Source organism: Triticum dicoccoides, chromosome 5B, assembly GCF_002162155.2.
Source record: "Triticum dicoccoides isolate Atlit2015 ecotype Zavitan chromosome 5B, WEW_v2.0, whole genome shotgun sequence".
Classification (NCBI taxonomy): Eukaryota; Viridiplantae; Streptophyta; class Magnoliopsida; order Poales; family Poaceae; genus Triticum; species Triticum dicoccoides.
Window position 1 is genome coordinate 705,828,767 of NC_041389.1, and position 13,158 is coordinate 705,841,924.

General features: G+C 44.0%; 1 protein-coding gene across 2 annotated transcripts; it reads left to right on the top strand.

Annotated features, from left to right (window-relative positions):
- Positions 1-7,859: 7,859 nt before the first annotated feature.
- LOC119306766 (aspartic proteinase 39-like) lies at positions 7,860-11,946 on the top strand. Of its 2 annotated transcripts, XM_037582899.1 has the most exons (10): positions 7,860-7,982; positions 8,516-8,645; positions 8,759-9,024; positions 9,147-9,359; positions 9,820-9,982; positions 10,089-10,162; positions 10,249-10,354; positions 10,475-10,553; positions 11,296-11,367; positions 11,443-11,946. In XM_037582899.1, the coding sequence occupies exons 1-10, from the start codon at positions 7,975-7,977 to the stop codon at positions 11,583-11,585; spliced, it is 1,254 nt and encodes a 417-aa protein (XP_037438796.1). In that variant the 5' UTR covers positions 7,860-7,974; the 3' UTR covers positions 11,586-11,946. The 2 variants fall into 2 exon arrangements, with proteins under 2 accessions (XP_037438796.1, XP_037438798.1); XM_037582901.1 differs by lacking the exon at positions 11,296-11,367.
- Positions 11,947-13,158: the final 1,212 nt, after the last annotated feature.

Sequence of the window (13,158 nt, forward strand, 5' to 3'; positions counted from 1 at the left end):
GCGCCGATGAAATCGGTTCCTTTTTTTATTGTTAGTTTTTTTTGTTGTAGTTGCAACCGCCCCGACCCGAGCGCAATCGCAACTCAGCACACCCAAGTGCAATTGCAAGACATATAACGTGACCGCAACTGGGGGTCGGGGCGGAGGTTGTAGTTGCAACCACCTCAACCCAAGCGCAATCGCAAGTCAGCACACCCAAGCGCAATTGCAAGCCAAATAACATGACCGCAACCGGGGTCAGGGCACCGATCCCGAGCGCAATCGCAAACTTAACACACCCAAACTTAACAGCGCGACATTTATTATGACCATGACCAAGGGTCGGGGCGGACGGATATTAGCGCAAATGAAATCGGTTCAGTTTTTTTAGGCCTTCTTTGTTTTGTAGTTGCAATCGCTACAATTCGACCGCAAACCGCAACTCAACATAACCAAGTGCACCTGCAAGACCTATAATGTGACCACATCCAGGGGGTCAAGGGCAGTGTTTTGTCAGTGATGGCGAAAACTTTGTTTAATCATTTTTTACAGGTCGTATGTTGTTTTTAGCTTTTTTTAGGTGGTTGTTAGTAGTCATTATTCTTTTCATATATCATAGTTATATAGTTTTTTTCACACACATATATATAATCATTTTCTAAGGATGAAAATAGTAGTAAAGCCACTAGTTCTTGTATATCCTCCTTCTTTTTTGCTTTATCCTCAAGTCTATGGCACGTGGCCCCTCCTTTAACGTATCTTTTTCCAGAGAGCCGTTCTCATTTTTTGGTGGGTGTTGTTACTGTTTCAAATGAGATAGAGACAGGGGAGAGACGAGAGAAGGTCAAGCACGGGAGAAGTTTGAATGCCGGGCTCTCTTGTTTTTTCTTGATAACTCAAAACAAACAACCCAAAAAGGCCCACAACCCAAAAAGGCCCACAAGACAAAGGCCAACAACCCACAACTAACAAGGGAGAAGTTCCAACCCAATTGGGCTTTTCTATTTTTGTTTTGTGCGGGGGGAGAAAGGAGCCTGGTGATCGGGCTGGGACAAATAACAACGACGTCATCGCCACGTCATTTGAGTGAGACCATTTTATTTCTCAGTCAAATGAATTCCAGGCGCTCCCTTAAAACTAGGTAGATGATTGCGCTACTCAGGTCAGGTCGTCTAGCCAAGTGCAAGCTATTCTTATCATACACATGCAATCCACCATCGTCGTACACTCGTACTGATATTCGCATGTCACGGCTCACATGATGAGTACAATAGGTGCACACAAAAGAGAGGAGGGGGTGCACGGGCGCTGATGGGACGAGTCACTTCACTTGGAAATAAAGATGGAGGTGCTCATATACATGGCTCCTCTTTCTCCGCTGAGGCTTTGCATGAGACCGGCTCTCCTCCTCTCATCTTTAGCGTGCCAAAAGTAGAGTACGTATTTATTTTTGCCATATACGTACAAACTATATTCCAGATGCATTTTTGAAGGCGTAAGTTTCACTTTTATTTTTCATAGGATTTTGTTGCTAAGAAATAGTAAAAATGGATCATATATAAAATATATTTTTAAATATTGTGATACTTATTACTTTGTTCTCAATAACTTATCACCAATCCACCCGTATTTATAATCCCATCGTATATAAGAATGTTTATTTCCTTCGCAATAGAATATAATGTACCAAAAATTTGTACATGTTAATGCGCACAAAAGATTCCATTGTAGTGGGGTCAACAATATGGTCATATGGATTCAATCTGGACCTCTAATAAAAATAGTGACTGCTGCATTGATGACCAATTTTTTCTTTTGAATTTGTCGCGCATATCTCTGCTTTTTGCAATACTGTGCTTATAATAGAATAGTTTAACAGAATATGATTGATGTTTTCTGCCCGAAATCCCAAAAAAGCCCGGCACAATAAAAAAACACACATTTTATTAAAAAATTGGTATATATTATATTATTGTCATTCCCTGACAATGATTATTTTAATTTCTATAAATGGCATCCTATAAAACTAAAATGTTCATCCCACTATATTATTTATCTTAACATGCAAAATATCCACCTCGTCACGTATGACGCACACATGCCATCTCTCATTTAAATGCACATGCAAGCCATCCACGTCATAAAGACCGTGCAATCAATCAAATTTTAGCTTCCAACTACATGCATCCCCACAACATTAAGCCCCATATACAACCATTCTTTTACTTTTCACTTTCTACCACATGCATGCCTTCCACATCGTCAAAGAACATGAAAACCCTCCACATCATTTTTTTTAAAAAATTCAACAATAAATAATTGAATTTGAATGTCGCAAGACAATATAACATGCATCCACCCTTCGTTTACATTTTTCATTGTACCTTGAGGTGGTAACTCAACGGGCTTTAACTACTACGTCCAAGCCGGACATAGTCAACGTTGTTAACTCCAACAGACCAATTATTGGCAATTCCATTCGGCACTTAAGGCGCCCGTTTCTTCTATATTCACAAACAGGCGCACCCCCCCGCCCCACCCCCACCTCCACTCACCCAAGCGTGCCAACCAACTAAATACAACACTAATCAACGTGAACCTGTTTCGTTTTCTTTTTCTTTTTTTGTCTGGCCAGTTTTATTCCCTTTTTCTCGTTATTTTTATTTGTAATAAATCGTCAATTTTATTAAATCGTGACCTTTTCAAAGTCATAAATATTTTCTTAAATTCATGAGCTGTGATTTCAAATCTGTGAATTTTTTCCATAATCAATGAGCTTTTTTCAAAATCAATGAACTTTTTTAAAAGTCGATGAACTTTTTTTGAAATCAGATCAACTTTTTTTCAAAATCAATGAAGTTTTTTCAATTTAATGATTTTTTTCAAAATCGATGAACTTTTTCCAATTTAGCGTGCTTTTTCTATGATCATTAGTTTCCTACAGTAGTACTATTTTACTAGCTAAGTGAAGTCTATCTGAAGCAGTAAACCTGACAAAAGCATGCAATCTGAACCTTGGTGTTTGCAAATTCTAAATGAAGTGAACGCAACCAGTCTTTCTGCATGAATTTACTGAGTGAGTTTGTTGTATTGTTGATAGAACGGTTACTCTTCAGTCTGGGTGCATGGCTATTCTTGGGTATGAGCCTTAGGCTTGCCGCAATGAAATCTAACTGCATCGTTTTGTGAACCATTCAAACTGAAATGATTCATCAAGTGTACATAAATCTTCTCCCAATACTTTTGACCACTACTGTACTTTAATTTTGACAACAAAAATTGCTTCAACTTGCCATGTACCAGTTCACCAACAAGACAGAAACGATACTACGCCGGTTGAAGATTCTCTTGTTTTCGGGCTGCGTTACAATCTTGTGAGCTCAAGGAAATTCACCTCCAGAATCGGCGCTTCACCTGGAGCAACGAGCGGAACAACCCAACTCTCTGCAAGCTTGACTCCTTCTTTTGCAATGCGGAGTGGGATACGACCTTCAGCACCCATGTCCTACATGCTCTGTCATCTTCACTTTCCGACCATTGCCCCCTGCTGCTTGCTGATGATAAAGGGCCCAGAAGGCCTAGGTCCTTCAAGTTTGAAACCTTCTGGGCTTCTTTGCCTGGCTTCTCCGAGGTAGTGCAAAAGGCCTGGGACGAGCGCGTCGGGCACTCGGAGCCGTACCAAGTTCTGTACCATAAGCTAAAAAAAACTGTGATCCGTCTATCTGAGTGGAGCAAGAACTTGTTCTCCAAGGCTAAGGTTCAGCTCCATGCGGCCCTGCTTGTGATTCTACACCTCGACATCGCGCAAGAGGAAAGGGCTCTCTCTCCTGAGGAGCGAGACTTGCGCACGAGACTCAAGCGGAGGGTGATTAGCTTGGCGGTTCTTGAGAGGTCTAGGAAGAGTCAATGTGCTCGGTTGGCAAATTTGAAGCATGGGGATGCAAACACAAAATTCTTCCACCGACGCATCAATGCCAGAAGGAGGAAAAACCACATTCACCGGATCAAACATGTGCATGGTGGGTGAGCGAACACAAGGAAAAAGAGAAGATCATACATTCCCACTTCACCGAGATCATGGGTACAGGATGCAGTAGCAACAAAGACTTCAACTGGGAGGAGCTTCGCATAGAGACCCATGACTTGCACGACCTGGGCAACACCATCACGGAAGATGAGGTTTGGGCCACCATAAAGGAGATGCCTAGTGATAAGGCGCCCGGTCCGGATGGCTTCACAGGGGTCTTCTTCAAGAAGTGTTGGGGCATCATCAAGCTTACGGTCATGAGAGTCATCCAGTGTTTTGACTCTCTCCACACCTCCAACCTGCATTGGTTGAATTCTGCCAATGTTGTGCTATTGCCCAAAAAGGAGGGCGCGGAAGGCATCTCTGATTACAGACCTATCAATCTCATCCACGCCATCGCAAGAATAATTGCCAAGATCCTTTCGCTCCGGCTGGCTCCACACATGGACTGCCTTGTCTCCAACGCGCAAAGTGCATTCATAAAGAGGCGTAGCATACATGACAACTTCATGTGCGTTCGTAATTTTGCTAGGCGCTTACACAAGTGCAAGACCCCGTCTCTTCTTTTCAAGCTGGATATAAGAAAGGCTTTTGACTCCGTCAAGTGGGGCTACATGTTAGATCTCCTTCAGCGTTTGGGTCTCCCGGATAGGTTCCGGGCTTGGATTTACGCACTCCTATCCTCGTCATCGTCTCGTATTCTCTTAAATGGCATCCCCGGCCTTCCCATTAAGCATGGGAAGGGGTTCCGGCAGGGGGACCCCATTTCCCCCCTGCTTTTCGTCATCGCGATTGATCCGCCGCATAAGATTCTGGATTTGGCAACCCGGAAAGGCCTTCTTCACAAGATACGTGGGCGGGGGCCTACGGTGAGAACCTCCCTATATGCGGATGATGCTGCTGTTTTTCTGGCTCCTATCAAAAGGGACGTTGACAATCTGGCTTCCATCTTGAGAGGCTTTGGCGAAGTGACAGGTCTATGCACCAACTTTCAGAAAAGCTCCGTTGTGCCAATTCGATGTGGTCATCTTAATCTTGGGCACACTCTTCAGAGCTTGCCTGCAACTCGTGCTACTTTCCCGGTGAAGTATCTTGGCTTGCCTCTCTCTGTTTGGCGGCTCAGAAAGGTGGATTTCCAATACCTTGAGGACAAGGCGGCGAGCAAATTGGCCACTTGGGATGGCCAAAATATCACTACCATCGGCCGCACGGCACTTGTCAAATCAGTCATTTCATCCCAAGCGATCTACTCAATCACGCCTCTCATTGTGCCGCCAAGTACGCTCAACAACCTAAATAAATTGGAGAGGTCGTTCCTATGGTCCGGTGCGGATAAGACAACGGGAGCCAAGTGCAAAGTCAATTGGAAAATAGTTTGTAGGCCAAAGGAATATGGTGGCCTGGGGGTACTCAACACCGAAAAAATTTCGCGAGCTTTACGTCTTCGTTGGCTGTGGTATGAATGGAAGGAGCCCCACAAGCCTTGGGTGGGGTTTGGTAACCCTTGCACCGCCGAGGACCTCGAGTTTTTCTACACCTCTACAACTATCACTGTGGGTGACGGTGCAAAAACACCGTTCTGGCACTCCCCTTGGCTATTTGGGCGGAAACCCATGGATATTGCTCCATTAATCTACGAGGCCTCAAGGAGAAAGAATTGGAAGGTGCGTGAAGCCCTCTATGAGAATGCATGGATTCTCAAAATCAATCCAAACACTGTTATCTCCATTCGCCACATTAGCGAATTGTTCACTCTTTGGATGCTTGTTCATGACTTCCCCCTTGACGACCAAGCCGAAGATGACATTACTTGGAAACATGCGAACGATGGGATCTACTCGGCGGCCACTGCGTACAAGGCTCTGTTCCTTGGATTGACTCTCTCTCCCATGGACCGTATGGTTTGGAAGGCTTGGGCACCCCCTAAGGTAAAATTCTTTGTGTGGCTTGCCCTGCAAGACCGAATTTGGACCGCCGATCAATTGGAGAAGCGTGGTTGGGTAAATTGTGGTCTTTGTCCACTATGCAAGAGAGAGCAAGAAACGGGGCCACACCTCTTCTTCAAGTGTCGTTACACTCTTAGGCTTTGGAGATCTATCATCGAGAAGCTTGGGCTACCTCACGTCAACATTCCCGATTGGCATCTTGATGAATCCGTCAAGGAGTGGTGGGTCAAGCGTACCGATGACCGAAACCCGAATTGGCATGCCATGTCCTCTCTCGTCATGCTCACCTCTTGGACCATTTGGAACGAGCGAAATGCTAGGGTATTTCGGCAAAAATTTGCGCCACCACCTATTCTCCTCCAAACCATCATTGGTGAGGCAAAGTTATGGGTTACTGCCGGCGCCAAGAAGCTAGGGACTATCATTGTATGTGAGTAATTGTCATGTCGCTTGTATGGGGTGTCCTGTAAAACTCTAAACTCTATTCTCTCCTTATTTAATAGATGAGGCAAATCTTATGCCTCCGTTTCGAAAAAAAAAGACAGAAACGATGCAAATATTGATTGTTTGAAAATCTGCTTCTTCTTCTTATTATTATTAGTCTTATCTTTACGAAAGAGCAGCATTTAGCTGTTGCATTGAGGTAGATAGACCATGTCTCACAAGGTTGCAAAGTTGTAGCCTTCCCTAAAGGAAAACCAATGGGTGGCAGAGAATATGGCTGTCAAGGCAGCAGCAACAACAAGCAGAGAACACCTGTTCAAAGGGGGTGGAAAATTCGATCTAGATGACTGATTCCGGCGTCGTGCTAGCTTTTTTTCTCCTCTTAGTTCTACTTATTGTTCAGTTACAATTAGCACACCGGTCGCTCAGTCGCTCAGTCGCTGGTCCGCTTGACGGGCGACTGGATAGATGATTGCCCTACCCAGTTCTGGACATGCAAACGATTCCAATCACACACAGGGGCGGACCCAGAAAGGAAATGATCAGGTGTCCTAGCATATAATCACCCATAAATTCCAATTGAAGATGGGGTGTCACACACTAAACTTTACAAGGAACTTACAAAGAAAAAGTTTTGCACCCGGTGTCCTGTGCACCTGGGTAGTTAAACATGGGTACGCCCCTGATCACACACATGCAGTCCACCGTCCTCGTACTGATTCGCATGTCGGTGCTCACATGATGACCACACAAAAGAGAAAGGAAACCCTGTACTGTACGAGAGGAGGGCGTGCACGGGCGCTGATGGGGCATGTCACTTCACTTGGAAATAAAGATGGAGATGCTCCTCTTTCTCGGCTGAGGCTTGCATGAGACCGAGAGAAAAAAGTAAAGGGGAGACCAGCTCTCCTCCTCTCATCTTTAGCGTGCCAAAAGCGGAGTACGTATTTATTCTTGCCATATACAAACTATTATTCCAGATGTATTCTTGAAGGTGTAGGTTTCACTTTCATTTGTCATAGTATTTTGTTGCTATAAGAAACAGTAAAACTGCATCATAAAATATATTTTTAAATTTTGTGATACTTTCTGTATTACTTTGTTTTGAATAACTTAGTTTTATAAAGTCAAAGGAGTAGTTAGAGCCCCACAAAAAAAAGAGTAAAGTCGGAGATGTATTATTAATAAGTTAAACCAATTTGTAAATTGATTCTAGCACAAATAATCCCTGTCTCGTGTTGTCGCCTGCGGGACCGACAATGCAATAAGAACCAGTCAATCATCCCCCCACCCCCCTCCCCCCGCGCCCGCGCAGCAAACAACTCATTGCATTGAGCTTCTGCCGCCTCCGAGCATCTGGAACGGCGCATGAAGCCTGCCGCAGCGGCCTGGTTCATGGCGGTGGCGGTGCTCCTGGCCGCTGCCGCCGCCGCTGTGGCAAAGTCCGCCGCGTCGAGGCCGGCGCTTCTGCTCCAACGCACGGTGCCGCTGCCGGCATCGTCCCTGGAGACGCTCCAGAACCTGGACAAGAAGCGGTTCGCTAGCAGGACGAGCGTGCCGGACTTCGACTTGGTGGGCATGCCCGGGTAAGCTCTGCTCTTCTCTGCCTGTGCCTGTTGTTCACAGCTAAATCAACACCAACCATCCCCTACCAGTTGCGAACTTGCGATCCCCTAGTTCATGTAATTAGTATAAGGATGTGTGCTGCTGATCTGAAGATGTGAGCTTCAGTATGATGATCTGCTAGTAGTATATATTCAGTTGTTAGTCTGGTTCAGTTTCAGCCTACCGTCTGAATGTGTGTGGCCCCAAACAAAACCGCGAGCTTAGACACCGACCGAAGACGGGCAAGACTTTCGTCCGTAACATCGCACATCACCGAGCCGGGGTACGCAGCTAGAGTGAGCCAGCATACCAACATGACTCTAGCCACCAGACAATCACTTCCATTTATTTTGTTCTCTCTGCGTGGTGAACACAAAACAAACTATTCTTTTGCCCTTCACATGTCTCTCTTTGTTCTCCAGTTTTTATTTACCACTGTCTTGTGATTCATCAACTTCCTCTTATGGCATTCTGTTCTTATCATTGTATCTAATTTCTGAAGTTTGAAATTCAGGCTGTATTATACACTCGTGACTTTGGGCAACCCACCGAAAAATTATTCTGTGCAATTTGATACCGGTAGCGACATCATGTGGGTTACTTGCAGCCCCTGCCCTGATTGCCCGACGCCAGGTCGAATCTATGTAAGGCGTCCATTCTCCAATCTCTAATCCATATGACTGGAGAATGAATCTATTTTCAGTCTGTTTTCTCTACCTTGTGATGTAATCATGTTTTATCATTGTACTTTTCCCAGGACACATTGGAGGTGTACAACCCCAACAATTCTTCAACGTCGTCCAACATATCATGCTCTGATGACATGTGTAAACATGCTATCAAATCAAAGAATTCGATATGTCAAGCCTCGGACACTCCAAACAACCAATGTGGTTACTGGCAGGAGTATGCCGATGGAACTACCACGGGAGGGTACTATGTGTCTGATATAATGCATTTCGACACTGTCATGGGAAACGGAAGTGAGGGGGCTACTGTTTCTTCTGCCTCCGTCGTCTTTGGGTACAGTTATTTTTTCAGTCATGTTCATATAAACTCCCTATGAGCTAATGTGTCGTAAGAAACATAGTGTCACTAATAACTACTATCAACTAACGATATTTTAACCAAATTTTTTTCAACAGATGTAGTGACTCGCAGTCAGGGGCACTGCAACAAGATGGAATTATGGGGTTTGGAAAGGCTGCACCATCTGTTATGTTGCAACTGAGCTCTCAAGGGGTGTCTCCTAAGGCCTTCTCTCATTGTCTGACAAGTTCAGGTGATGGTGGTGGCATTCTTGTTCTCGGTGAAGTTGTAGAGCCAGGATTTCTATTTACTCCACTCGTTTCATCACGGTGAGTTCTTTTCTAGAATTACTTTGATTGCATCATTTTCAAAGTCAGAATTCTACATCACTCTATTTTGTTTCAGTACCGCACTTTTTCTTCCCTGTTTGGTGTTAACTGTTAAGTATCGAGGATAGAAATTGTTGGCGCAGATATAATAACAGCTTTGGCCAATCACAATCGCGTTGCCTTTGGCAGAATACAATTGTTAGTTAAATTTATTTGCACAATCTATTATTTTCCAATTCTACGTTAGAATTTATATGTACAACATTCAGTTTGAAAATATAAAGTGTACATTTATATATTTTTTCTTGATATTCCTTTTTACCTAAGAAACTTGTGTTGACCTATGTGGTCAGAGTCAACCAATACAGCTATATCGTTTGCATAGTGGAATGTGCATTAACCTTCCCAATGGAACCTCCTGAATCCTTTTATATCAATTACTTTCCTCGATAAACTACAGGCCTGGTTACAACGTGAACATGAAGAGCATTTCTGTCAATGGTCAAAATGTCCCTATTGATTCTTCCTTGTTTACAACATCAAAGACCCAAGAAACATTTGTAGATTCTGGAACATCATTAGCATACCTTCCAGATGGAGTTTATGACCCTGTTATTAGAGCGGTGAGTTTTTTCTTGTCGGAGAACCAAAATTTGAGAGTCTACACTACTTCAATAATTTTATTGTACTATATGACAGTCCTAATGTTTCATATTTGGCTATTTGCAGATAATTGATGCTGCTCCATCATCTGTGAATTATAGTGTCATATCGGGAAATGAATGTTTTATTTTCTGGAAAAGGTTTTTTTTCTCACTAGGAGATTAATTAATGCATGTACGTCAAAATGCTGAATTACTTACCAATTATTTTGGTTATTTCTTCACAGCAATGTATCTGAATTTCCAATAGTGGCACTATATTTTGAGGGTGGTGTTCCATTGAGAGTGGGTCCGGCAAACTATCTCGTGCCCAAGGCTGTATCTGACCTTCCAGTAACCTTCTAATTAAAGCTGCCCTTATTAAATTTATTCATAATTGCATATATGGTTAAATGTTTTTTGGGGGTGGTGGGATTGTCTTAACGGTAAGCAATATCATATCGTGATTTGCAGGACAACGAAGTCATATTCTGCATTGGCTTTCAAAGTAGCAAGATGTTCAAGGGTTCTGAGCATGCCACTATTCTAGGAGGTTAGTCATCTACCCATCGACTGAATTAGAAAATTTAAGCTGCACATGTTTCTATAAGGCCTAAGACTCATATTCTGTCTTGGTGGCTTGAAATGAATTAAGCTCATTCTCAAAAAAAAAAATTATGATGATGATAATAGTAAACACAGTCCGCAAGCCAGCCATATTCGTGGAAGAGTGATAACGGCTTTTTACTCGTTGTTTTTCTTTAACCCTTGATATTGTACAGATGATGTTGGCGTACTAGTATAAATATGCGTTAAAACTGCCCCTTATGACCGAACTATATATAGATCAAAAAAGCAATAAAGAAAATACACGGCGTCCCTGTGTCTCGCTTGTGTTTACAAAGTGTTTCGCCGGCGACTCGATCTGCTAGCGTATCAAGCTAGCTAGACACCATAGCGATTGATCAAGCAGCTTGCTAGCTATCTTTGCTACCTTGCTATAGTGTGTGGTGAAACTACGTACCTGCAGTCCATGTACGGTCAGAAAGTGCTTGATCAGTTCAAAGATTGCGTCATTGCTCTCTATGGAAAGTAATCGCCTACGAGCATGCATGGGAGTTGGGCAAACAGCCCATGCCAACGTTGTTTAACTAGTAAATAAATTTGTAAGTACTATCGTAATAAAAAAAGTATTGCCCTAATGTTGAATGTACTAGCAACTAATTAAATTTTCCAATCATGAGATGTTAAGCACGATATTATGCTTGCTAACTGATTAGCCCCTCTTGTGTCAGATCTTGTCTTACGTGATAGGATATTTACATATAACTTGGAGAAGATGCGCTTGGGTTGGATAGACTATAACTGTAAGATCCGATTTCTGTACCAACAAAAACTCTATATGCTTCCTTATTTTGACAACTAATATTTTGTATTCTCAGGCTCTCTAATGAACAAGACCACCGTGGTTGTTGCCAGTGAGTCGCTGAGGAGCCACACACCATCATACTTCGGCCTAATGATAGCTATTGGGGTTGCCCTCATAAATACTAACATCATTGCACTGCTGTGGCTCGATAGCTAATAGGGGAAACTAGCAATGGAGCCAGGACGTGTCGAAGTTCAATGTCGGTGGAGCGTTGAAAGTGAATCCGGTGAGGCAAGGAACAGCCTTAGGATAAACCGTGCACAACTATCTCGCTGAACAAGTTGTTTTCATGAACTTAATTATCTCATTGAAGAAGTGAATAATCTAGCCCTGCTGAGACTTGAGACCACTCAGTGTAAGAGGTAGCTTGCCAAATTTGGCAATATGCGAGAGGTGGATGCCGCTTTTGCATTAACGTTCTCAAGTTTGTAGTCTGGTTGATGCCTATGGTAGCCCTAAACTGATTTTAGGCACTCAAGTTTGTATACATCTGGTTGACGCCTATGGTATCACTAAACTTATTTGGTTTGGCGGCCGAGCCATGCATTTTTCCTGATATTAAGTCCTCTGGCCTTCATCCCAAACCAAACCGTCCTTCTAGTTCTTCTTTCCATTTTGTGATCAAAATTCGTCCGTCCACACTACTGGTAACATCGTCGCTACCACGTTCTTTGTTGTTTGGCGAGTACCGGAACACGGGATCTCTACTCCTAATGAAGCACTTGGTAGTCTTCGTTTCGGATTTTTTTTCGTCCCACCTCCCACCTTCGTCTGGTTTTTCTTCGTATGGTTTTATTTCGCTCAATCTCCCACCACCCCGATTTCTTCTCCGCACATAAAAAACCGATGAAAAATAATACCGAGCAAACCCACCACATTTCTCGCAATCCCCAAGCCCCTCTCTTCCCCCTCACCCTCACGCCGCTCGCCTGCCCCTAGTGCATTCTTCTTCTGCAGCACCGCCCCACGGCACGGACGCCCTTGCCGACTGCAACCTCCCCGATGCTTCTCTCCATGCGTTGCCGCCTAACACGCCGCCTCCCCACAGTCTCCACCAGCACCGCGACGGGCGTGGCCTCCGCACACGCCTCCACATCCCCTCCACATCCGACCGCCGTCAAGGTCATATCCATAGGTCTTCTCGCATGCAGGGCCGCCAGATGCAGCTGGTGCTGGTGTGTCCTAGCCAACGGGGTCGTGCTCGCCTTCAAACATGGTGCCTGCGAGGAGATCTGAGGGATCTCCCCCTGCTCAGGGCCAGCTCTGGCCCAGCCGCCCAGGGCATGAGGGGCGACGGCCTAGTGCTCCGGTAAAGTACGATAGGACAGAGTAAAGGGAAAAAAAAGGAAGAGAAGGCCCATCTATGATCTATGGAGAAACCATCGTTGCCACTGAGGTGGACCGAACTAACCCGACATTAGTGGAAAAAGTTGAAACTAAGGTAACCAAAGATATGAATAGAATGCTCTTGGCCCCTTTTACCGGCGATGATGTTTGTCAAGTTGTTTTAGTTTTTGATTGCTATAAATTCCAGGAAAATTTCCATGGATTGGAATGATACATCAACTGTGTTGATACCCAAAGTTGATAACCCAAAAGTCGTAACTCAGTACAGGCACATAATCTTATGCAATGTACTCCATAAAATTACTTCTAACATGCTTGCCTTATGCCTCAAAAGTATTATGCCTGAAATTATCTCACCAACTTAGAGTGTTTTGTTGCTGGG

What these genes read in the sequence shown, in the direction of transcription:
- LOC119306766 (XM_037582899.1), top strand. An exon ending in CGACGCCAGGTCGAATCTAT is followed by an intron (nt 8,646 to 8,758) that starts GTAAGGCGTCCA and finishes TACTTTTCCCAG; the next exon opens with GACACATTGGAGGTGTACAA. An exon ending in ATGACCCTGTTATTAGAGCG is followed by an intron (nt 9,983 to 10,088) that starts GTGAGTTTTTTC and finishes GGCTATTTGCAG; the next exon opens with ATAATTGATGCTGCTCCATC.